The following is a 26,202-nucleotide window of genomic DNA, read 5'->3' on the forward strand; positions in this document are numbered from 1 at the left end:
AAAGCCTCCAGTAATATGGATTAAGACCCAACCTGATTCAGTTAGCCACAACTTAACTAAAAATAACATCTTCAAAAGATCCTATTTACAAATAAATTCACACCCACAAGAACACAGATTAAGATTAAGAACACATCTTTTTTTGAGGTACATAATTCAATCTATCATAAATATATAAAGTTAAGCCACTAATTCATGCAAATTGCTTAGAATAACCTAACCTATAGTAAGTGTTCAATACATGTTATCAATTATGTCCCTTCCTGTCTTCTTAGCATCCCCATTCCCACCAAATCTCCTGCCAAATTCCTATTTTTATTATTCTGATTAATATAGAGATGTTATCACTTTTGTTGCCTTAGCTGTATATAACTGATATTCTTCAGAGTTACTGTTTCAAGTGACTTATCAAGGCATTTTCCTACCTACATAGTCGTGTGTGATATATATACAAATATGGGTGATATGATATATATGTCAATTGCTTCCAGAATTCCTGTATATGTGTCTGTGCATATTTGTGTAATACCCCTAATTTAGATATTGTATTTTGATCCAATTTGATTGTACAATTTGAAAGTACTTTGAAGGTAGCACTTTAATGTGTCACCACACTTTGATTAAGAGAGATTGATTTTTGCTCAAGGACACTTGCTGAGTAAGTGCAGATGTGGGGATTCTAACAAGGCTCTGTCTACTACCTGAAATCAAAACTCCTTCTACTATACCTGAACAATTACCTGCACAATCTCATTTAAACCTCAGCAATCCCATTGTAGTGGCATTGTTGTTATTACTTTTTATGAGTAAGGAAACAGATGCTTGGAAATGTTAAATGAGTTGACCAAGATCATACTGTTAGCAAATGTTGGAGCCCAAGTCAGGCAGTCTGCCTTGTGCTGATTTCTTAACAACTACACTGTATTATGACCCCCAAAATAAAGGGGATCAGAAGACAGAGTCTGAGGACCCAGATTAAAAATATAGTTAAGCCAATTTGTTCTACTATGCCTCAATTAGAGATGCTGTTAAACAAAAAATAATTCCCTGAAGGAATCCTACAGGATCTCATAAGAATTCAGCCAAACTTAGCTCATGGAATATTGTGCTAAAAGGCATTTGCCTCCTAGCATTAGCCTTCCTATTGGTTTGTAAGATGAAATATTAATGCTAAAACCAAGTGGGAGAAATTCCTTATTTTGGAAAGAAAAATATGAGTTCTAGTCAAGAATAGTGTTAAAATAAAGATAACAGGAAGGACAAGATAGGCAGGTATTTGACAAAAACTACAGCTGAAGGTTGAACTTAATAGTTTCAAACATGAAAAGATCAAGAACTCAAACTTCTGTGTGTGTTGAGTGGGGAGGGGCAGTGTATACCTGTGCTCTTTATTTTTGTTAAGCTTCTCTGGCCATTCCTCACCCCTACCCCCAATCTAGCTGGTGACTTGAGATCTGATGAAAGGGCAGTTAAGTTGGCATTCTCTGCTGGAGACCAGACTCACACTGAGGTGACCCTGTGATGCACGTAAGGCTATTTAATGCCCCAGAGAAGTGCTTCAGGGACCAGATTTTATTATGCTTCGGGGATGAGAGATGCCATCCAGCATCCCTGATTTAGAGCCACTTAGGACTCCGACAGCTCCACCCCAGTGTTCTAGAGGAAAATATTCTTTCATGCTCTCTGCCTGATCTGAAAGCGACACAGCTTCCCTGTGTTCCGCCTGGGAGGTGGTTCAATCTTTAGAAATTGCCGAGAAGCCTGTCCATCTGCTCGGATGCCTGGCTTTCTGGATTAGAAGGGGCTGGGATTTTAATCTGAATAAATTGAAGGTTTTCTCTTTGTGACTCTAAATTTTGCTGCTTAATTCAAAATATAAGAGACACACACTCTGTCTTTTATGGATATTGGGAAAATCTGTATACCATAGTATGGTCTAGAAATTCCTGATTTAATTTCCCGTGGGAAAAGGCGAATACCTTTTTTGTTATTTGCTACTAGGCAGTCGACTCAAGTGTTCTGATTTCAAAAGAAAGTGTGTGTGTTGCAGAGAGAGGGGCAGGAGTTGGGCGGGGGCTGGTGCAATCAGTTCAGTGTCACCACCTCTGGTATCTCAGTATCACCACCTCCTACTCACTGCCGTGGCCATCGCAAACTGTGCTTAACTCCCAGGAGACGAGTGCCCACCTCCTCCTGTTCCTTCCTTCTTCCTGCTTTTGGACCCAAGTTGCTGGTCCCCAGTGAGTTTACCAACCTCTCTGTCCCCACCACACTCTATAAAAGGAAGCTGCAACATTACTCACTGGGGAGAAACTCCCTGAAGACTGGAGGAGGGTGTCTGGAGCAAGAAAAGGGCAGGTGGCCTTTTTGAACCACGGTGAGACTGGGTGGGCGGTGGAAAGTAAGAGGCCAGATCACGAGGGTGATGACAGCACCCGGAGGAAACTGCAGTCCCGGGGACGGCTGGAGCGCGTGTGATTCCAATTGCGCACTCCCCATTGGCAGGCGCGGCCTCGGGGGCGGGGACCCGCGGAAACCCAGCCCACCCCGACGCCAGTGCAGCGGCGCGCGCTTCTGCTTGCTGAGTCCCGGAGCTGTGCTGAGTTTTGGACTCGGTCCTGCAGCGCCTCTAGGCTGCGGGTCGGCGCTCCAACCACCTGCTCTGCGCTGCGGCCAGGGAAGCGAGGAGGAAAGGGGAAGGAGGGAGGAGGCGGGTGGGGGGAGGAGAGAGACAGCTTACACACGCCTTCCAGTCCCTCCACTCAGAGCAGCCCGGGAGACTGTTGCTGCCGCCGCCGCTGCCACTATCGCTGCTATTGCTTTCGCTGCCGCTGCCACCTGAGGCGGTCGCCTGGACTTGCCGACCCCCTTTGCCGCCGCCAGCGATTCCTTCCTAGCACCTGGGCTTTTCCTGCACACTGCCCTACCATTATTATTATTATTCCAAGAGAAGGAAAATAAAAGAAGAGACCAGCCCCAAAGAACCACGTACACCTTTCCGAATTACTCAAGTGTCTCTGACGAAAAGAGGGTCGCCCGGCCGGGGAGAAGCAGCTCAAGGGAGCCGAGGAGGGGGTGTTGAAGGTGAGGGAGGAGGAGTTGGGGGCACTGCCTGGTGGAAAGTTGCGTGCAGCGGAGACTAAAAGGTGCAGCGCCATAGCCCAGGAGACAGTGTGCCTGGGAGAAGCCGCTGTCTCCTGTGTCTTGACTCACGAGCGAACCGGCAGCGCGGGGTCCGGGACGACGCCCCCCTCCTGCGGCGCGGACCCTGTCGGTGGCCCCGGAGGAGGAGGAGGAATATGGCATCGAAGGCGGCCCCCTCCTGCCGTCTAGTCTTCTGCCTCTTGATCTCCGCCGTCGTCCTCAGACCAGGTGAGCAAGGACCACGGGACAGCCCCGGGCCAGCGCGGGCCTTGGGCAGTTCCCTCGGTCCCCGCCTCACATCCCCCGGGCTTTGCGCCCAGGTGCGTGGGGGTGGTAAGGGAGCAGCCCAGGCTCCGTCACCTCTGCCACATTTGGGCTCAGCTGGTTAGCTCAAGTTTGGGCGGCAAGCCGGGGCACTCGGTCAATCTCCAGGAACTTTGGGTGCGGCCGGGGTCTGGGCTGAGGGACCAGCCGGCCAGATCGTACCTCTCGCCCCTTCCATCTGCGCCTCCCGGGTTCGCCACGGACTCTAGCCCTTTGACAGCCCCTCAGGTCTCTGGGTATTAAAGTCCTTGTCATTTACACTCCCCGGGCAGTTTTCCTTTCGCTTAGCTCTCGGAGGAAATAACTGCCCTCACTTGTAAGTGATAAATTCCCCAGGAACTTCCCTTGGTAAGAGGTGACGAACGGATAAGGAGGGGTTGAGGAGAAAGGAAGGTCTTCAATCACTCCTTAAAAAAAGCAATCCCCCTGATGCACAGATCGTGGTTTTAACGCCCTCCACCCTCACTCTGGAGGGTGGTGAGTGTGTGGTGATAGGTAATGGCAGGCGATGAAACGCACCCCGAACTGGAATTAGCAGCCAGATTTGTGAGACGCGAGTGTGGGGCTTGTAAATTTCCAGGTTGCGGCTCAGCCTCCGTTTTCAGTTCGGAACAGCGCCAGAAGAAAAAAGGCAAAATCCCCAACAGCTGCAATATCTTGTGGGAATCCCGTCCATCACTCACGGGGAGTCCCCTGGCCCTGTCATCCTGGGGTCCACATGGTAGTTGACCTGATCTGGTGTTAACAGGGCTTTCTACGTGCTCACTGTCACTTGACCGAGCAGCAGGTTTATTCCTTTGCTGACTTGAGGGTTTGGGGGATTTTTTTTTTTTTTTTCCATTTGAAGTTTTGATATCCAGCCCTTCGTAAACAGTTGCAAGTTAAACTACCTCTTCTTATTTTAGCTTCTGTTTGTCCTTACCTTTTTATCAAAGAAAAGCTTACTTCCTTTTCACATCTTTCATTCCTGCACATTCCTTCAGTTGTTGGCAAGCTGAGGCACCAACAAGGTTTGGAAACCTCTGGAACTCTCCCAGGAAAAGGGGGAAAGAAGCTGGGTGCGAAGCTTGAGGGAGAGATTACAAATGTTTGTGAGCTGCTGTTGGTGCGGCGGCTGCTGCTGTGAATGTGTGTGTTGGGGGGGGTACCCTCTCTAGATCTCTTTATTAAAGTTACATTTCTGGACGAAGTAATGAGCTCACCTGCTGTCCTGAGCTGGAAAAATAGGCGTCTGTTACCGATCTCCGGCTATAAGGCGGGGACCATGAAATGAGAGTTGAACCGGATTTAAAGCAGGCGGGGGTGGGGTAAGAACAAGGTGGAAAGGGGAGACCCTTTTGGAACTGGCATAGTGTGGATTTCACTTTTCCGCGAGACTAGAGTCCGATAGGGGAAGGAAGGAGGGCGCTCTGGAGCGGGAGCTAAGGCGTGGGGAGAGAGGGAAGGACGGGGGTGATGTAGTTGCAAAATGCAAAGATGAACCCGCCCATAGTTCGTTTTTAGTGTAACCCGCTCCCGCTTTGAGAGTGTAATCTTACCTACCCTGCCCCCACCCTCATCCCCGGGCCACACGCATGCACCCAGTTCCCTTTTCCGTGCGGTCGCCCAGGAATTTATTTTCAGTTGGGCCACGTCTAAAAACAGGTTATTTCCGCAGAATTAACTTCTAAAAGGAGACAAGTTCCGCCTTCATTCCTCCTTCGCGGCCGGATTCATTTAGCACCAGGCTGCGCACTTCTGGAGACCTGGGCGCGCGCTAGCTTCCTGCCAAGGCTTGAGGGTTGTCAGATGCCTCAGACTCTCAGACCCTTGGTTCTCTGAAGTTACCTGGCTTTCATATGCACAAAATTCTCGCTGCGGTCTCGGTATTTTAAAAAAGGGATTGTGCCACCAAAAGGCTCCCGTCCACAATCAGAACGCAAGTCCTGGACAGCAAGTACGCCTCCTTTAGAGCCCTCTGCAAAGCTGAGGCTGTAGGGATGCAGTGCCAGTGGCTGGCTCAGTCGAAGGGGCTAACTGACTTCCCCGCCTGCCACCCTTCATTTCCGGAACGTTTTTAATAGCTTGTGTTCAGATCTAGACGACAAAAACTTGAGTTTCTGAAACTGCTGCCGCCCTTCCCGTAGTAGTCCATTGTTTTATGTGGTCTTTTTAGCTTGTGGTTGCTACGTAATCACTGACATCATTTTAGGCATAGCAAGTTCTTGCTTTGAAGGCGGGGGGAGAATATATATGGACCAGGAAAACTGAAATTGGAGATGAAGGCAACGAAGTTTGTGCTCAGCTTTGGATATAGTGATAATCTCATTATTCTTGTAGAAAGAGCGTCAGCCTGTGGTGACATTTTGTATTGCTTTAAAAAGTCTTCCCTTGATTATTTAATTCAAGGAGGTGGAGCGTTGCAGTTAACTGTTTGTTCACTGGGGACAGCTGTCTGCATCCCTCTGAAATTTTTCTTAGCTGCTCATTGATAAATGCATAAAAAGCTTTGTTTCAGAGGAATATTATATTTGGAACGTGTCAATTTATCCTATTAGACTTTGGGAAAAGCGTTAACCACAATAATGTCATTTTCGGACTACCTTGAAGTGGGACTATTAAAATTTATTAATTTAAAAGCAACAGACTGCCTTGTAACCAGTAAATATTGCTTTTCCCTTGATGATTTTCTTAATTGAATAGCAATTTACAATTTGAAGGGGTACTGTTTGCAGCAAATTGCTTTTCTAGGCTTGGCTCAGGACTATCCACCTTGAGGGCTTTAGCAAGTCATTTAACCTTTTTGGATTTCAGCTTTCTGTTGTATGAAATAAAAGAGTGGACTCAGGAATTACTTTCTGATACTTCTCCCAGACCCAAACTCCCTGTTTCTAATATCTTAAGGTAAAATATCTATTTGGGCACCACAGAGTCATTTTCCAATTGTATTTTTCTAATGTTTTCTGAATGGGAAAAATTCATATAAATTATATCCAGAAAAGTGACAGTGAGCCAATTTAGTAATTTACCATCTTTTATTTACTTGTATTAAAATCATTATAAATATCTTGTGCTTACTCTTCCCAGCCTGAATAGGGTGTGATGGGAATCTCCTAGGAAAAGAGACCCCAAAAGGGCTGAGAATTTTAGATCTCAGAAAACTCCACTTTTGTAACCCATCCATACTGCAAGCCTGCCTCTATTTAAACTACATATATAATTCCTAGTATAAGATGTAAGTCATAGCTGATGCTAACAAGTCCATGTGATAGAGCCATATTTATGGACTCTAAAGTTGCTTCTAAACAAAGAAATTGATTTGGACCACAGTTGTAAAAGTTGAAGGAAAGAGAAAATACTAATTGCTTTCCTATTGTGTTAAAACCTACAGGAATCCTAAAGATTTTGCATTACCAAATTCTAAACTTTTTCAACCTTTTTAGAAAATCCAAACTAACTTATCTTTTGCAATAGAAACTTTTGTTCTTTTTAATGACAGTTTGGGGGAAGAATGAGACTCTAACATTGACTTACTAAAAAAAAGAAAATCAGTAAAAATTAATAGTCTTAAGTGTTATTGGAAAACTCTTGATATTGGAATCAGAACTCATGTTAAATTTTTAGCCATGCCATATAAGAATGTTGTGACCTTGGGAGAGTTATTCTTTTATTCCTTTTAATTTTTCATCTGTAAGATTCTCCCTCTGGGTAATGAGTGATTATGGTTGTACTTGACTCAGACAAGATGTTGTTTGATTAGTAATTCCCTTTCTCAGCAATTTGAGTTTTTCAAATAAAACATGCTATATTAATCAAAGTTTTATTATATTGTTGATAGAACAACACCCTTTAATTTGTTCCACTTAATTATTGCATTGACCATTCCATTAAATGCAGGCAAAACTGTTTCTTCTTCTTTCATTTTTCTTCTTTTTCTTATTTTCCTAATTTTCATTGACATTGAACATGGGCCCTTGTAAAATGAGCAGTAAGTTGTCATCATTACTTGGTTTCAGATGGCATACTATTTGTCAGATAGTATTTTAAATGCCCTTATAATCAGGTTGCTTCATTTTCTCAAACATACCTCTTTCTCTTCTGGCCGTTTATTTAACATAAAACATCATCAAAGAGTTCCATCTCCCTAAAGCTATTAACTCAAGTAGACACATGTATATATATCCCAAATATTCAGGAAAGCCATATAGGTGCAGCAATGATGAAAGACTATCTGTACCTCTGTGTACATATAGAAACATAAACTTAATTCCTCTCAAAGCATTAATTTTATTCATTATGCTTTCACAAAAGCCCATCTTTTTTCGTATACAATGTATGTGACATATGAAGAAATGAACTAGCTCATTGGAACACCAAAGAATATTTTCTCTGGAATATAATGGAATATAATGGTGATGAACTAACATTTATCTGATGATTATTTTTGGGTTTCAGTTCCTTTTTATTACCAATAAAAATGACAAAGACCAGAAAAATGTCCACTTACATTTTTCATTACTTTTTTTTAATCGATGCAAAATTTTCTCTCCCCAATAGAGATCAAAGTCAAGACTAAAATTTACCTATCCTTAAGAAGAGGTTATTATAGGACATTTGATATGGTTAGATACTACAGTGATGATCATATTCCTACAGTGTACAAAGTATTATCCATTTGGAGTTACTGATATTTTCTTCCAGTTGTTTCTCTGTTTGAGTAACAACATTTATATTCTCTTTTCCCTTTTTTATTGAACAGAACACCATATATATTTCAGATAGAACTAGTTTCAAATGTGCTGTTGTATTTATGGTAACCTATAACCATAGCCCATTATTGTAGTGTATGTTCCAAGAATGAAATCAGCTTTTAGTGCTTCCACTCTCTTATTTATCCAGTCAGCTTTCAATTATCTGTTCCACTGAAGGGGAAGTCAGAGCTGTTCACAGTCGAAGACAAAACTAATCAAAGGATTACTTAATTTGACTTTGACATGAGGTAACTCATGAACATGCTTGTGTTTGGTTTTCTAAGAATTCATAGTGTTTCCACATAATGAAATTAAGCTGAAGGAAATGATTAATCAGAAATTAGAAATTAGACGGCTGTCCAGCTTCTCTGGCTTATTTCCTTTTTTTGTTTTTTTTTTAAGCTCTTCTTCTATCACCCCATAAACCGATGCAAAATCCTGACCAAAGTCTAAACTAAAAGCATTCCTCAGATGAGGAAATCAACTAATCTTTGAAAATCATAGAAAAACTTTGGTGTTCACAAGGGATTTTACACGGGAAACAGCTTATAACCATGGCAAATGGTGTATTATTCTGGTTTTCCTCCAATTTACATTTCCATCAAGAGCCATTTGTTTAGCTCTGCAAACTCATATATTCAACTTTTATTAAAATTTTACCCTCATTTGATGATCATTTTTCTTAATTTTTACTTTTATCCCTTTATATGATTTCAGTGAATCAATGGATAATGAAAGAACAGACTTTCTTCATATGTGATGGCTTAGCAGCCAAGTACATTGACTCCCCAACAGGATATTCATCTTTTTGCATAATAAAAAAAATAAAACAAAACTCTTGCTACTTGTAATGGATTTTGGGGTCACTGTTGATAGTGGAAACTGGTAATGTTGAATCCATAAATGGAGGGAGCAGATTGGAACTTATATTAAAGTGGCTTTCTTTTTGGTTACTTTCACTTATTTTAAGTAATCCAATCATGATTATGTCAACAAAGAAATTTAAATAATTTCTAGATTAAGATATCAACCAGCCCACATTTTGTTGGGATAAATCTTAGAGATACTGCCATGGAAGAAGTTGATGTAAGTGGATTTTTATCATTTTCATCTGTAGGTTTTGGTTTTAGTGACTCTAGATGACTATTTGAACTGTAAATGAAAAAATATAACTTCTCCCCACTTTCTGTCTTTGATGTAAAGGACCGGAATATGTCCTAACTTCCTTTTCCCTATACTTGTCTTAACTGTAGCCTTTGTCATATCACATCTATTTTTGTTACTTTCATTTTAAATTTTCCTCAATTGACCATGAACCTTTTGAGTACCAAATCTTATTGTCATCAGTATATCCTCCTGCTCAGAAAAGAGGTAAGCACCTAGAGGCTGCTTCAGTTTTTCTTATTAATGAAAATAAGAACTTAGTTCCTCCCCATGGTAGGACTTATCATTCATGGGTTACAAAGAAACATTCACAAAGAACTTAGGAGTCGAGGATATAATTCTGCCCCCCACACTGAGAAATAAACCAAAAAATAAAAACCTGATGAAAGAATACATATATGCCAGATTGTCTGTGTGGGAAGAAAGATTCACAGGTCAGCAAGACAAGATGGCACCCTGATAACATGTTAGTGTAAAAAAAGTGTATAATAGTAAAGTAAGGGTCTTGTGACTGCGGGTGGAAACAGCTTTGGTCAGTAGTGAAAACAGAAAAAATAAGAGTGGTTGAACCAAATATAGTTATTGGGGTTCTTACCCATCTAATCCCTTTCCCTTGTGGTGAAAATGGTCGCCTTGGCAACAAGATGGGACTAGCCCGACCACAGTGGCAGGTGTAGTTCTTTTGTAGAGATGGATGAAGCTCATTATAAAAACCTTATGCCATTAAATATTCAAATCATATAATTAACTTCCCCTTGCTCTGATTCCATGGTCACCAAAAAATCTGATTATAATGTTTCTTCTTATATAGCTAGTTTACAAGGCAAGGATGCCCTAGCTGAAAAATTATGAGCATTCTCTCCCTTTGGCATATTTTTTTTATAGTTGTTCTCATGTAAACCAATAAGCTGACTTATGAGTTTGGTTAGTGAGAATTCAACCCTGAAAGACAGGGCAACTTTTAGTAAGCAGCCAAAAGAAGCCTTTAAATGTTCAGGGCTAATGGTTAGACATTGCATTGTGGCAAATTCATCTTGAGAGCTCTCATAAGAGGCAGTTAACCAGAGATTCCTCAGGTGACACTCAGGTGGCATCACTGTTGTGAGCATTTATTTTTATTTCTTGAATATCTTTGGGTGCTATCTGGCTTGCTAAACCCATTATCAGTAGGGTGACCATACATCCTGGTATGTACAAGACAGTCCTGGTTTTATGCTTGTTGTCCTGCTACAATGATTAATGGCATCCTCTTTCACTCTCAAAAGTGCACCATTTAGATGACAAATTACATGGCCACCATAGTTATTATGTCCATATGTCTGTTTTGTAGTGCTTACTGTAAGAAACATTCTTCATTTTGGTAAAGTGCATATTTCTAACTTTTAAAAATTGTGCATCAGGTACAGGGAATTATCAGTAAGGGGTTGTGTGCCCCTTTCATGCAAGAATAGGAGAGACACCTGGGTCATAGCCTGGAACCCCAGAATGTTGTAGTGGATGGTGGAACATTGAGAGGTCCATGGATTGTAGTGAAAACAGAATTGACCTGAGATGCCATAGGAATAGTGATGTTTGAAATTCACCTGAGAGCTGCATTTAGCTGTGGAGGTATCTAAGGAAGGACTTTTGGTCAGATGCTGAGACCTTTTTTAAGCCAATTGCATGACTTCCATTCTGGTCTTCTGCTGTGAGGTTTGTGGGTAGCCCTACTGTAAATGTGGATCTAAAAAAAAAAAAAAAAAAAATGCCAGTGATGTCTACAAAGTTAAAGAAAACCTGCAAGTCCTTTTGTACTGGTAAGATATAACAATAGGAAATGGTGACCACACCTGGGGCAGCCAAGAGTCTGACAAGAACAGCTGATGCCTAGTCTAATTAATTCCTAATTAGGCACCTATGTGTTATTTGGTTCAGCGATCTCTTGAATGTGTCTCAGTCCCTCAGAAAACAAAATGGATGGATGAAAGGAAAGATGAGGGGGCATGCAATGTAAGATATGCCATAATTTTGGCTTCGTTAATAGGGTAGTATGAGGGGTGAGGGCCCTGACCACCATGACTAAAACTCTTTTCAGCATATTTCCAAATATTTTCCCTCATAGTTTGGAGGTTTCTGTATATGGGACTCCAAATCAGGGAAAGGATGTAAGAAGACCTCTAGCTGCCACAGTGTATCAATAATTAAGCTCCATAACAAAGCATCCCAAAACTTAGTGGTTTAAAAGCAACAGCCGTTTATTTAGTTCATTATTCTCCAAGCTAGCAGTTTGGCCAGGACTCAGCTGGGTGGTTTTTCAGGTTTCAGCTAGACTTCATTCTACTGCAGTCTGCTATAGTTCAGCATAAGTAGCTCTGCTTCTGGGGGTTGTCCAGGACAACTTGGCACTCCTCCATGGTCTTTCATTCAATAACAGGCTTGCCTAGGCTGGTTCCCTCAGTAGACATAGGGTTCTGAGAGAAAGCAGAAGCATGGAAGGCTTCTTGAGGCCTTTTCTTGGAACTGGCAAACCATCACTGCTGCCACATTCTATTGGTCAAGAAGTCACAAGCCCAGCTCAAGCTTAAGGGGTGTGGAAATAGTCTCTACATTTTGAACGGAAGGAGCTACAAACTCATTCTGCAAAAGGTGTCAAAAAAAGAATGGGAGGGAAAATAAGGACCATTTTGTCAATGAGTTCACCAGTCACAGTAATTGTGGGGGATGTGACAGCAGCGAGGACCCTTTCTGCAGGTCCTTAACGCCATGTTCACATTTTATACTCCTCTAGATCCTGGGACAAAAAATATGGTATATTGGAGAGGCCCAAGAACTATCCTTTAAGGATACTGTTTCCTTCAGCTAAAACCTCAAGTTTCCCATAAAGATGGAAAGTTCAGTGCTGGTGTGTGCTTGAGTGTATGCTTTATTTTGTGACAGATTTTGATGTATTATAGGCATGAAGTTTGTGGTCAGTCGCTAAAAAGTGGTATGAAAAGGGTTGTCAGAAAAATCACATGGTGACTTAGAGGTTCATCTTGTTCAGTCCCCTTATTTGACAACTGAGGTAACTGAAGCCTCAATTTCAGAGTTTACAAATAATTCAATAGCGAATTAGTCACAATTCTTAAAGATAACAATATTCTCAGTTTTATTTATGCCTAGACTTACAAATTCAGTATTTTGGAGCTGCAAAGAACCGTAAAATTACTTAGCTATTTGTCTAAGGTCACATTATTAGCCAATCCAAAATTAGAACTAATGTGAATTGACCATTCAACATGGATAACAGCATGCAACAGACACTTATTCAGCACTCAGTATGTGCACTCTGCTTGGTGTTGAGTATACCATAATAAACTAGTTACTAGGCAGTCAATGTACTGTCATTCAAAGAAGTTATATTGTCTCTGGAAACAGACATCAATTAGCTAATTATTTAACTTCATATAATTAATAAATGGAAATTTTGCTAAATGTTTTAAGGACAAATAAAAGAGGATTTTGAATCAGAGTGACCAGACTTCTTACGGGATTTAGGAAAACATGGGAAATCTTTAAGGAGGTGATTTTTGAGGTATATGCTGAAGAAATAAACAAAAGATGTGGGTTGAGGGGATATCATGAGTGTGGGTTGAAGGAATAACATGAGTGAAGACACTGAGGTGTGGGAAGGTACATGGTTTCTAACTCCTAGAGGTAGAGTATCTGTCCCTCTTCAGGGAAACTGAAGAAGTTCCGAAGGTTGAGGCAGAAACTAGGGACTGCTGAAGTTCAAATTCCTTCCTGTAATCTCCCTAATTTATTTACCAGTTGTGGGGTTCAGAAGAGGATTTCTTTGATTTTGTTCAGATATGCATATATAAGCAAATATTTGCATATACACAGCCCCTTTAAGAAATCAAGTAGCTTTTCTTTCAGGAGTACACTTGGAGATTAAGATACTATTCCACTTCACATAATAGCTCTACTTCATTTTATTAAATAGCTGCACTGGATTTTATTGTACATGCTTTAGCCACATCTTCCATTCTTGAAACTGTAGATTGTTTGCAGTCATGATATTACAAACAATGCAGCAGTGAACTTCTTAATACTGGTTATACATGCATATATTTTGGTAGGAGAACTTCCTGAAAGTGAAATTGCTGGGTCAAAAAATATGTAAATTTTTAATTTAAGAAGAAAATTTTAAATAACCTTTCAAAAAGAGTGTGCACCTCTAAAAATTCCAACAAAATATATGAGTATGCCCCTCCCTCATACTCTTTCCATAACTCTGTACTATTAATATAACTGATTTTTTTTCTAACCAGACTAATAGCCTGGTTTTTATTCATTTAAACCTTATGGGAATAAATGAGAATTGTACAAATAACAGGCACACATATCCACATATAAGGTAAAAGCTATGGATAGACTGGTGCCTAACTTTATTATACATGAGATGGGGCCAAAATGTAGGGGAAGAAATGTGTTTGTGATGAATTATTATCATTGCTCTTTCTGCATAAGATGACTGACTTTTAAAATATAAACTGTATAAGGGTAAGCCATATTTGCTTCCATTTTGAAAGATTCATACTCTGTGAAATCAGATTGGCTGAACTGAAACAGTGGCTCAAGAGACATTATGTGCATCATAAGAGTAAGTAATTTCCAAATATTTCTGTTAGTTCATTTTTGTAGGTGCATATATATTGTGTGGGTGGTTTAACTAATGCCATTCTGTAAGCCCTGTGGAGTAGGTCTTACTAAACAAGTTCAGTTATTTTTTTAAATTCAATTTTATTGAAATATATTCACAAACTATACAATCATCCACAGTGTACAATCAGTTGTTCACAGTACGATTATATAGTTGTGCATTCATCACCACAATTTTTGAACATTTTCGTTACCACACACAAAAACAGAATAAGAATAAAAATTAAAGTAAAAAAGAACATCCAAAACATCCCATACCCCCCATCCCTTCCTACTATTCATTTACAGTGTCCTCATGTTTCTACTCATCTGTCCATACACTGGATAAAGGGAGTGAGAACCACAAAGGTTTTCACAATCACACAGTAACACAGTGTAAGCTATATAGTTATACAATTGTTTTCAAGAATCAAGGCTACTGGGTTGCAGTTCAACAGTTTCAGGTATTTCCTTCTAGCTATTCCAGTACACCATATAATGCATAAGAATAACCTCCAGAATGACCTCTTGACTCCATTTGAAATCTCTTAGCCACTGAAACTTTGTTTCATTTCTCTTCCCCCTTTTGGTCCAAGAAGGTTTCCTCAGTCTCCCAATCCCATGATGCCAGAGCTAAGCTCATCCCTGCAAGTCATGTCCCACATTGCCAGGGAGATTTACACCCCTGGGAGTCATGTCCCATGTAGGGAGGAGGGCAGTGAGTTTAGCTGCAGCATTGGCTTAGAGAGAGAGGCCACATCTGAGCAACAAAAGAGGTTCTCTGAGGGTGACTCTTAGGAACAATTTTAAGCAGGCTTAGCCTCTCCTTTGCAGTAACAAACATCATAAGGGCAAGTCCCAAGATCAAGGGCTTGGCCTTCTAAGTTGGTAGTCCCCAACGCTTGTGAGAATATCATTAATTTCCTAGGTGAGGAAGTTTAATATTTCTACATTTTTCCCAGTCCCTCAAGGAGGCTTTGCAAATACATTTTTATTCTCTGCCCAAATTACTCTGGAATGTATTAGGGCTTCACACTAACCTGTACAAACCAACCAAATTTCACTCCCTATTCAAAATCCCATGTAATTATGGTGTTTGAATAAACTGAACATACAAGTGAAATTATATAGTTATGTTACAAAAAATATAGGATTTGTACCTAATAAACATCTCTTCCTTTGGTCTCACATAGAAGTTGAAGTTTCAAAACACTGTCAATATCATCCTTTACCCTTTAGTCTGATTTACCTTTGTACTAACCAAGTCCATTTTGTTCATATCTCTAATTGAAGTCTGATCTCTTTTTTCAGACTCTTTAACATTTGCTGTATGAGGTAATGCTGACATTCATAGCTTAGCCAGACTTTGGCTCTGAGTCTCAGTGTCACACAGGTATCCAAAGTTCCAGGGACCGACCAGAAAGAGCTCAGTATCTCAGAATTTAGAAATAGCCATTGCAACTCAGGAATATATGTAACTGCTGTAAGAGCTTACAATCTAGGAACCTTTACAATAAGCCTTCACCTGATAACCTGTGGTCTCGGATTCATTTCTCAGAGTTTGCCCATTATAGTTAGTCGGTATTAGTGAGGCATTATATTGTTTTTCATTTCTGGTTTATTTCACCTCACAACTTCATTCCTTCTTCTAGAAGCTCAATATTCCATTGCATGTATAAACCACAGTGCACCATTCTGTTCATTAGTCGATGTACCCTTCGGCCACCTCCAACCACTGCAAATCGTGAATAGTGTCACACCATAAACCCCACTGTGAAAATGTCCATTTGTGTCCCTGTTTTCAGTTTTCTGAGTATATACACAATAACAGGGTTGCAGGACCATATGACAATCCCATGTTTAGCTTCCTGTGGAACCACCACATTGGCCTCCAGATGGGCTGCACCATTCTACTTCCCCACCAACAGTGATTAGGTACATCCCTTTCTCCACATTTTCTCCAGTCCTTGTATCCCTCTGTTTATCTTTTAGATGGTTTATTCACACACCATGCATTCCATCCTAAGTAAACAATCAATGGTTCCCTGTATAATCACATAGTTATGATTCACCACCACTATTTATATGAGGACATTTCCATTTCTTCCACAAAGCAAGAGGAAGAGGTGAAAAAAAAAAAAAGAAAAAGAAAGAAAAAAAATGACAACTGATATTTCTTCTCTTTCTTTAATATGGCATCTGCAGGGTCCTTCTGCAATCTATATCCTCCTCCAGATATTGAAACAATTCTGAATTGTCCTTTTATTCATTGACCCTCTGGAGAGGAGTTTTCAGTAGCTGTTTACCTTGCCATGTTAATGGAGTCACCCCAATTTCAGTTATTTTTAAGTCATATTTTCAACAATTCTAACAAGGTTGTCTTAATGGTCTTGTGAAAAAATTTTAAAAGTTGATAGAAAGTGCAGTCTTCTGTGTATGTGTTTGTGTGTGTGTGTGTGTGTGTGTAACCCCAAACCACTGAATACATTTCACCCTGTAATTTTTGGACCTGCCACCATAAACAGTAAGTATGAGTAAATTCCATTTCTATAGGCACTTTTATGTAGAAAAATCATGACAATATGTATCTGAAGAGTTTTCAACAAGTATATGCAGAAGGTAATTTTTTTAACAATGCAGCAAATATTTATAATAGGATTAATATTAGTATGCACACTTTAATTTCATGAATAAAGCGGTTTCTACCTGGCATTTAGTTTTAAATAGGCAAATGAGTGGTGTGTATATTTTATTCTGTAAGCATTTTCTCTAAATGATGATAGATAATGTCACTTTTCAAGAAGAATGTTATGTTGGTTATAAGACAGAAGCTTTATATTTTTGCAGAGGTGGTCAAAGTTGAAAATATAAACAATGCTTTTGATATAAGAGCTATGGTAAAATGTAATACATATTTGAGTTAACCCTGTTAGCTTAATCCCCTACTCAATCTTTCCCCAGTGGCTGCTAATCTAGTTATCAAATAGAAAGTTTCTTTGAGAAATGCCTGTTTGGTATAAGATTAAATTGCTTATCATACTAGAATGGCAAGTGAGCATCTGTTTATTAAAACAGACTGCATCTGCTTAGCTGTTTTTCCCTTTGCTGATAAGAACTATGCTTCTTTTCTAAAATAAATGATAAAACAGTAAATAAAGAGTAGAATTTTGGAGTATGGCTTGAAGGTTATCATCATTTAGAACTGATCCAAAATATTTGGTTAGAAAGGATTTGAACTGCTTGAGAAGTGATTTTTTTTTTTATAGATAGTATGGATATGTTTCCATGATATTAAAAAAAAAATGCATACCCTGCTTAATTTTTGCAGACTGTCAATGCACACAGACTCTGCACACTATCAATGCTTAGCATAAATTGCATTGCCCAAGAGCTCAAGGGCTTGGGCTCTGGATCAGAGCATTAGTTTGATTCCTAGCTCTTGTGTTTTGGTTTTCTCATTTGTAAAATAAGGATAACAATACTACCAACTTTATTTGATATGAATATTCAAGAAGGTATTTAGTATATAGTGCTTTTTTCAGTGCCTGGAACATAGTAGCCCTCAACAAATTAGTATTATAAATCACATTTGTCAACATTCATGATATAATAATATCAGTTTCTTCGTATTATAACATATATGTGAAATTCCCCATTTTACTTATTGAAAGATATGTTTCAATTCCACCTGAATATATTTTTAGGATTTCATAACTAAATTGGAAGGCATATTCTTATTAGATGTTTCATAGTCCTAATGAATGTCAAGTTAACTTTTCAATATTAGCAAATCAGGGGTAAAAAATAAAAGAAAAACACATTGAAAATTATAGCTTTAAGATGTATTATCTTCAAAACAAAAACTACAAAAAAAAGTTAGCTCTAAAGTTGTAAGGACAAATATAATTTACTATATTGTTTTCAGAAAATTGATATTACTTATATGGTTTTATAATTTGAAAGATATTAGGTTTGGAAAGAAAAAAGGTGTCCAATTACTATAATGTGATCATTTTGCAGATGAAATTATGATTTTAAATACAAGGCATATTTTCTCAACTGTAGTTCAATAGAGGGAGCTCTGTTACTTTTCTTTTATGAGCACTGTAGGAAGCTTTTATTTATTATGATTTTCTAGTGAACTCTGATTTAATAGTGAAAATTATTAAAAACCTGCATTTTTAATATTAAGAATGTTATTTTGGAAATTGAATAGTATTCCTCTCTTAAAATGAAATTCAAAAAATGCCTCTTCAGATAATACATGTTATAAAACTCCAGTTCTTAGTTCTTTCTATTCTTTGGATAATAAATCACTAGAAGAAATTAAAGTAGGTATGCTCTTGAGAATCATATGTCTCTCTAATATAGGAAGACATCAATGGTGAACAAAGTTTATATCCAATGACACAATAATGCATGTCTTTGGTATTAATTTTTTGGTAACTACTTGAATAGGAGAGAAAAATAGCTGGTATTTATCTTAACTACTTTGCCTAGATTTTTAACTAAACAATTATAGATTTCTACATGGAAAGAGGTCTGTACTCTCAATTTTTCCCCTGAATATTTCCTTGGTCTAGATAACATCAGTTATCGTCTTCGATTTAAGTTAACATCCATCGTCTTATCTATTATTACTTAACCTTTGAATTTAGTTGCAGTGACACATTTTTGTTTTTGCACATCAACTTAAAACTTTTGTCATTAATCTCCTAAATGGTTTCAAATTTGTAAGGAAGCATCTAAGATATTCCTACGCAAAGGAGTTATGCACTCAGTGTGTGAGATTCTCTTTTGTCATGAATGTATTGTACTATATGATTTTGCAGTTCAAAATTCTAAGATTCAAAACTGTATTTCAATTTAGAATAGTTTTGAATAGTCTTAACTCCACAAAACTCTGTTAAGGTGTCAAAAACACAGTCATACAGAGCTTTGCCTCGTACAAGAGTATGATTAGGAGAATCAAATGGTGATATTTTGCATATCTCTATTGCCAACTCACACCATGGACTGTCAGTGCCATCTTTATTATTGGAAATAGAGTCATTAGTGCCTTTGAATCTAATCAGGGTAGAAAACCAATTTTAAAAGCCCATTTTAGGATTCTGTTTCTCAAGAACCACTCCTGGTTCCAAACTGTGTTAGTCAGGATTCTCTAGGAAAGCAGAACTACAGGAGATATCTGTAAATATGGGATTTTATAAAAGTATCTCACACAACCGTGGAGATACACAAGTTCAAATTCCATAGAGTGAGCCACGAGCTGGCAACTCTGTTGAAGGTCCTCGATGAACTCCTAAGAGGCTCGCTGGCTGAAGAAGAAATGAAAGTTCTCTCTTCTTCCTTAAAAGTCTTCAACTCCCTTAAAAGTCTTCAACTGATTGGATTCTCTCATTGTGAAAGACACTTCCTTAGCTGATCGTTGATGTAATCAGCCACAGATGCAATCAATTGACTGATGATTTATTAAACAGACTTTTGGTTTATTAACCAGCCATGAAATGTCCTTGCAGTAACAGGCCAGTGCTTGCTTGACCAGACCACTGGGCACCATTACGTGGCCAAGCTGACACATGAACCTAACCGTCACGGTAGTAAACAATAACTTTGACTTGAGATCTAATTAAGAAAACTTTAAAAAATTACGATATCCCTTTATTTTTTTATTCAAAATGGAAATTGTTTTATCAAGTTCCATAGAAAATGGCATATTCCTACACATTTGACCTTCTAATTAACATTAAAATGCTGCCAGTTAAAGAAATGACACAGTTCTCTGGACATATTTAAGAAGTGCCATCATAGAAACATCTTTTAAATATTTTATATTGAAATTAGGAATCTCCTTACGGCAATGCTAGAAGGGCAGCCTGGGGATTGAGGCACGTAATTTATTCTTCAAGTTTTAACTAATCGTCATTTTAAAGCATTCTAAAAGTAAGTGCTCATTTTTATTGTGTTTGCTTCTCTTATAATTTAGGGTGGCTACTGGAAGCAAATTTTGTGGGTTTGAAGCCTGCATCTCCCACCTCCCAGTTGGGTGACACTGGGCACGTTTTTTTTAACTCCTCTGCTGTCCTAATTTGTGCAATGGGGATAATAATACATATCTCATAGGTTTGGTTGTGAACATTAAATGAATACATGTAAAGCTTGTTCAACAGTGTGGTTGTTAAATAATAAACTCTCAATAAATGTTAGTATTATTGAAGTATTTAAATAATCTTAGCTAATCTTTCCCCCTGCCCCAAAATATGATTATATACTCAATATATCTCCGTGGGCACATAAAGAAGAGAGGCTACAGGTTGTTCAAAATTATAAAATTGTCAACTGTAGCTCTCCCATCTCCACCTTTTCTTCCTCTCACAAAATAGGCTATGAATAAGAGTGATGTCATATTATTTACTGGGCATAACCTTGAATCTTCTAGCTTTGTAAAACAGAAAATAATTCACAAACTCTAAGGGCTTGTCCATTATTAGTATCATATTCATTGTGACAGAGTTCCCATCTGATAATGAAACATTATTGCTTTGCAATCCTGAGGTTGAAAACTAAATTTAGAGGTAAATTTAAAACCGAAAAACAAGATACATTGCAGGCCGTATTTCATAGTGTCTGAGATCCCATTGTTGTTTTAGGTCGTTAGTGAAATAGGGCAGGGCTAACTTGGGAGTCTGGGAGTGTGTGTGCTTAAAAGACAGATTTATGTAGACTCTGTAGATTCAGAGCAAAATAGAGCCCAGGGATCATCATATTTTAAACAAGTGAAAAAAGTAAACATAGTCTAACAAATTTCTCAAACTTTGTTCTTGCTTATTTGTGCATTCATCACCACAATCAATTTTTGTCTGCTTCCTCTTTATTACCCTGGGTCATTCTCAAAATGGGGATTTTGAGGTTTAACCATAAGAGAAATACTTGGAATAACTGAGGAGTAATTACATTTTCCGCAGCATTGTGTAGTAGCTTCATAGGCTGAGCTCCCAAATGAGGTTGCTACAGAGAATGGCAGGTGGGCATAAAACTAACTAAACAATTCTCCTCACCCACCCACCTTCACACAAAAACAAAGAAACATCAAACAAATCCCAGAAGCACACCAAACATAAGATCATCTTTTACTTTAAGTTTTTTGTTGATTGTTTACTTTACCTTCTGGAAATATTGCACAATCTAGTAGCTTTTTGCCTTTGGATGTTTGCAGGATACAATATGTACTACTAACTTTTTATTAAGTAATACTGATTCTCACAACAGAACTGGTGCATACTTATTAACCACATACCTACATTTTTAAGTATAGTTACTCGCAAATAATACAATTAAATACAAATGAAAACAGGTCCTATGCAAATAGTCCATATATTCCATGAACTTTATTTTTTAGTGTTTAAATTGAATTAAATTACATTTAATAGTGAGTGTTGTTTCATCATTGTTGAGATAACAGCAGTAACCAGAATCATTTATGTGTTAATAGCAGTGATAGGGAGCTTCCCTTCTGGGTGAAGGCTGGCTGTCAGTGATGAATGGAGAGTTATATAAAAGAATTCTGGAAAGGCAACATGATACCAAGACTTCTGTCCTGGCTTCACCAGTAGCCTTGGGATTTTGATTAGTCAGTTCATATTTCTGTTCTCTGTTTCTTCACCTGCTCACTGACAATATTAAAATAGAACTGAGTTGCCTTCCTTCCATGTGATTGTGTAAGTTGTGTAATTTTATGCCACTGCCAAATAAAAATGATCTTTGAATTGTCTGTTTTTAGTATTATTTGTACTTCTTTTGTCCTCATCAGTATGCCCATTGAAAAGCTGGCAATGTACCATTTTGCAGTGGACCATAAATTAAATAATCGAGCCATAGTTATAAAAAATACACTATAGGCAAGGATTATGGGTGTGTGAAATTATAATAGACAAGGAATGGATAAAACCTTCACCCTACTCAATACTGAACAAACTTTTCATGAGAGTAAACTACTATATTTCATTTTAGTCTCCGTATTTTAAATGAATATATTGAGAAATTAGAAGTAGTTCAACAAAAAGCAATAAAAACAATTAAATCTATAGAATTCAGGTCCTTTGAGGAAAGGTTCAGGCCTGGAGAAGGAAGGTGAGGGGTACAAGATGACTTAATAGCTATGTTGAGAATGCTGACCAATGAGTCATCGTCTCCAAAAACAATGCCCAAAGACAAAACAGGATTAAACTGTGGAAGAAAAAGTTCCTTTATTTGAATTTGCTACTTTTGGAGGAGACTCAGGGAGGAGGCGGGGCAAGATGGCAGACTGGTGAGCTGTATGTTTTAGTTACTCCTCCAGGAAAGTAGGTAGAAAGCCAGGAACTGTGTGGACTGGACACCACAGAGCAATCTGACTTTGGGCATACTTCATACAACACTCATGAACACGTTGAACTGCTGAGATCAGCGAAATCTGTGTTTTTGTGGCCAGGGGACCCGCGCCCCTCCCTGCCAGGCTCAGTCCCGTGGGAGGAGGGGCTGTCAGCTCCGGGAAGGAGAAGGGAGAACTACAGTGGCAGCCCTTGTTGGATACTCATTCTGCTGATCCAAACTCCAACCATAGATAGACTGAGACCAGACACCAGAGAATCTGAGAGCAGCCAGCCCAGCAGAGAGGAGACAGGCATAGAAAAAAACAGCTTGAAAAACTCCAAAATAAAAGCGAAGGATTTTTGGAGTTCTGGTGAACATAGAAAGGGGAAGGGCAGAGCTCGGGCCCTGAGGCTTATATGCAAATCCCGAAGAAAAGCTGATCTCTCTGCCCTGTGGACCTTTCCTTAATGGCCCTACTTGCTTTGTCTCTTAGCATTTCAATAACCCATTAGATCTGTGAGGAGGGCCCCCTCCTTTTTTTTTTAATCCTTTTTTCTTTTTCTAAGCCAATTACTCTAAGAAGCCCAATACAGAAAGCTTCAAAGACTTGCAGTTTGGGCAGGTCAAGACAAGAGCAGAACTAAGAGAGCTCTGAGACAAAAGGCAATAATCCACTGGCTGAGAAAATTCACTAAACACCACAACTTCCCAAGAAAAGGGGGGTGTCTGCTCACAGCCATCATCCTGGTGGACAAGAAACACTCCTGCCCGTCGCCAGCCCCATAGCCCAGGGCTGCCCCAGACAACCCAGTGTGATGGAAATGCTTCAAATAACAGGCACACACCACAAAACTGGGCGTGGGCATTAGCCTTCCCTGCAACCTCAGCTGATTGTCCCAGAGTTGGGAAGGTGGAGCAGTGTGAATTAACAAAGCCCCATTCAGCCATTATTTCAGCAGACTGGGAGCCTCCCTACACAGCCCAGCAGCCCAGAACCGCCCTGGGGTGATGGCACTCACCTGTGACATAGCACAGTCATCCCTCAACAGAGGACCAGGGGGTGCATGGCCTGGAAGAGGGACCCACTTGCAAGTCTCAGGAGCCATATGCCAATACCAAGGACTTGTGGGTCAGTGGCAGAGACAAACTGTGGCAGGACTGAACTGAAGGATTAGACTATTGCAGCAGCTTTAAAACCCTATCAAGTTCAGAAAATGCCAAGAGGCCAAAAACAACAGAAAATTATAAAGCATATGAAAAAACCAGATGATATGGATAACCCAAGCCCAAGCACCCAAATCAAAAGACCAGAAGAGACACAGCACCTAGAGCAGCTACTCAAAGAACTAAAGATGAACAATGAGACCATAGTACGGGATACAAAGGATATCAAGAAGACCCTAGAAGAGCATAAAGAAGACATTGCAAGACTAAATAAAAAAATGGATGATCTTATGGAAATTAAAGAAACTGTTGACCAAATTAAAAAGATTCTGGACACTCATAGTACAAGACTAGAGGAAGTTGAACAACGAATCAATGACCTGGAAGATGACGGAATGGAAAATGAAAGCATAAAAGAAAGAATGGGGAAAAAAATTGAAAAAATCGAAACGGACCTCAGGGATATGATAGATAATATAAAACGTCCAAATATAAGACTCATTGGTGTTCCAGAAGAGGAAGAAAAGGGTAAAGGTCTAGGAAGAGTATTCAAAGAAATTGTTGGGGAAAACTTCCCAAATCTTCTAAACAACATAAATACACAAATCATAAATGCTCAGCAAACTCCAAATAGAATAAATCCAAATAAACCCACTCCGAGACATATTCTGATCACACTGTCAAACACGGAAGAGAAGGAGCAAGTTCTGAAAGCAGCAAGAGAAAAGCAATTCACCACATACAAAGGAAACAGCATAAGACTAAGTAGTGACTACTCAGCAACCACCCTGGAGGCGAGAAGGCAGTGGCACGATATATTTAAAATTCTGAGTGGGAAAAATTTCCAACCAAGAATACTTTATCCAGCAAAGCTCTCCTTCATATTTGAGGGAGAGCTTAAATTTTTCACAGACAAACAAATGCTGAGAGAATTTGCTAACAAGAGACCTGCCCTACTGGAGATACTGAAGGGAGCCCTACAGGCAGAGAAACAAAGAAAGGACAGAGAGACTTGGAGAAAGGTTCAGTACTAAAGAGATTTTGTATGGGTACAATAAAGGATATTAATAGAGAGAGGGGAAAAATATATATGACAAACATAAACCAAAGCATAAGATGGCTGATTCAAGAAATGCCTTCACAGTTATAACGTTGAATGTAAATGGATTAAACTCCCCAATTAAAAGATATAGATTCGCAGAATGGATCAAAAAAAATGAACCATCAATATGTTGCATACAAGAGACTCATGTTAGACACAGGGACACAAAGAAATTGAAAGTGAAAGGATGGAAAAAAATATTTCATGCAAGCTACAGCCAAAAGAAAGCAGGTGTAGCAATATTAATCTCAGATAAAATAGACTTTAAATGCAGGGATGTTTTGAGAGACAAAGAAGGCCACTACATACTAATAAAAGGGGCAATTCAACAAGAAGAAATAACAATCATAAATGTCTATGCACCCAATCAAGGTGCCACAAAATACATGAGAGAAACACTGACAAAACTAAAGGAAGCAATTGATGTTTCCACAATAATTGTGGGAGACTTCAACACATCACTCTCTCCTATAGATAGATCAACCAGACAGAAGACCAATAAGGAAATTGAAAACCTAAACAATCTGATAAATGAATTAGATTTAACAGACATCTACAGGACATTACATCCCAAATCACCAGGATACACATACTTTTCTAGTGCTCACGGAACTTTCTCCAGAATAGATCATATGCTGGGACATAAAACAACCCCCAATAAATTTAAAAAGATTGAAATTATTCAAAGCACATTCTCTGACCACAATGGAATATAATTAGAAGTCAATAACCATCAGAGACTTAGAAAATTCACAAATACTTGGAGGTTAAACAACACACTCGTAAACAATCAGTGGGTTAAAGAAGAAATAGCAAGAGAAATTGCTAAATATATAGAGATGAATGAAAATGAGAACACAACATACCAAAACCTATGGGATGCAGCAAAAGCAGTGCTGAGGGGGAAGTTTATAGCACTAAACGCATATATTAAAAAGGAAGAAAGAGCCAAAATCAAAGAACTAATGGATCAACTGAAGAAGCTAGAAAATGAACAGCAAACCAATCCTAAACCAAGGAGAAGAAAAGAAATAACAAGGATTAAAGCCGAAATAAGTGACATAGAGAACAAAAAAACAATAGAGAGGATAAATAACACCAGAAGTTGGTTCTTTGAGAAGATCAACAAGATTGACAAGCCCCTAGCTAGACTGGCAAAATCAAAAAGAGAGAAGACCCATACAAACAAAATAATGAATGAAAAAGGTGACATAACTGCAGATCCTGAAGAAATTAAAAAAATTATAAGAGGATACTATGAACAACTGTATGGCAACAAACTGGATAATGTAGAGGAAATGGACAATTTCCTGGAAACAGATGAACAACCTAGACTGACCAGAGAAGAAATAGAAGACCTCAACCAACCCATCACAAGCAAAGAGATCCAATCAGTCATCAAAAATCTTCCCACAAATAAATGCCCAGGGCCAGATGGCTTCACAGGGGAATTCTACCAAACTTTCCAGAAAGAACTGACACCAATCTTACTCAAACTCTTTCAAAACATTGAAGAAAATGGAACACTACCTAACTCATTTTATGAAGCTAACATCAATC

At 38.9% G+C, this 26,202-nt stretch overlaps 1 protein-coding gene across 2 annotated transcripts in view; it reads left to right on the forward strand.

Moving 5' to 3' along the window:
• The first annotated feature begins 2,724 nt into the window (after nucleotides 1-2,724).
• ALCAM (activated leukocyte cell adhesion molecule) overlaps nucleotides 2,725-26,202 on the forward strand; it is a 217,341-nt gene continuing 193,863 nt past the window's right edge. Inside the window, exon 1 of one of the 2 annotated variants that reach the window (XM_037835049.1) lies at nucleotides 2,725-3,372. In XM_037835049.1, the coding sequence (XP_037690977.1) occupies nucleotides 3,300-3,372 (73 nt within the window). In that variant the 5' untranslated portion in view covers nucleotides 2,725-3,299. The remainder of the gene's footprint in view (nucleotides 3,373-26,202) is intronic. The other variant, XM_037835047.1, reaches the window with a different exon arrangement.

The sequence above is a fragment of the Choloepus didactylus genome, chromosome 1 (assembly GCF_015220235.1).
Source record: "Choloepus didactylus isolate mChoDid1 chromosome 1, mChoDid1.pri, whole genome shotgun sequence".
NCBI classification, from domain to species: Eukaryota; Metazoa; Chordata; class Mammalia; order Pilosa; family Megalonychidae; genus Choloepus; species Choloepus didactylus.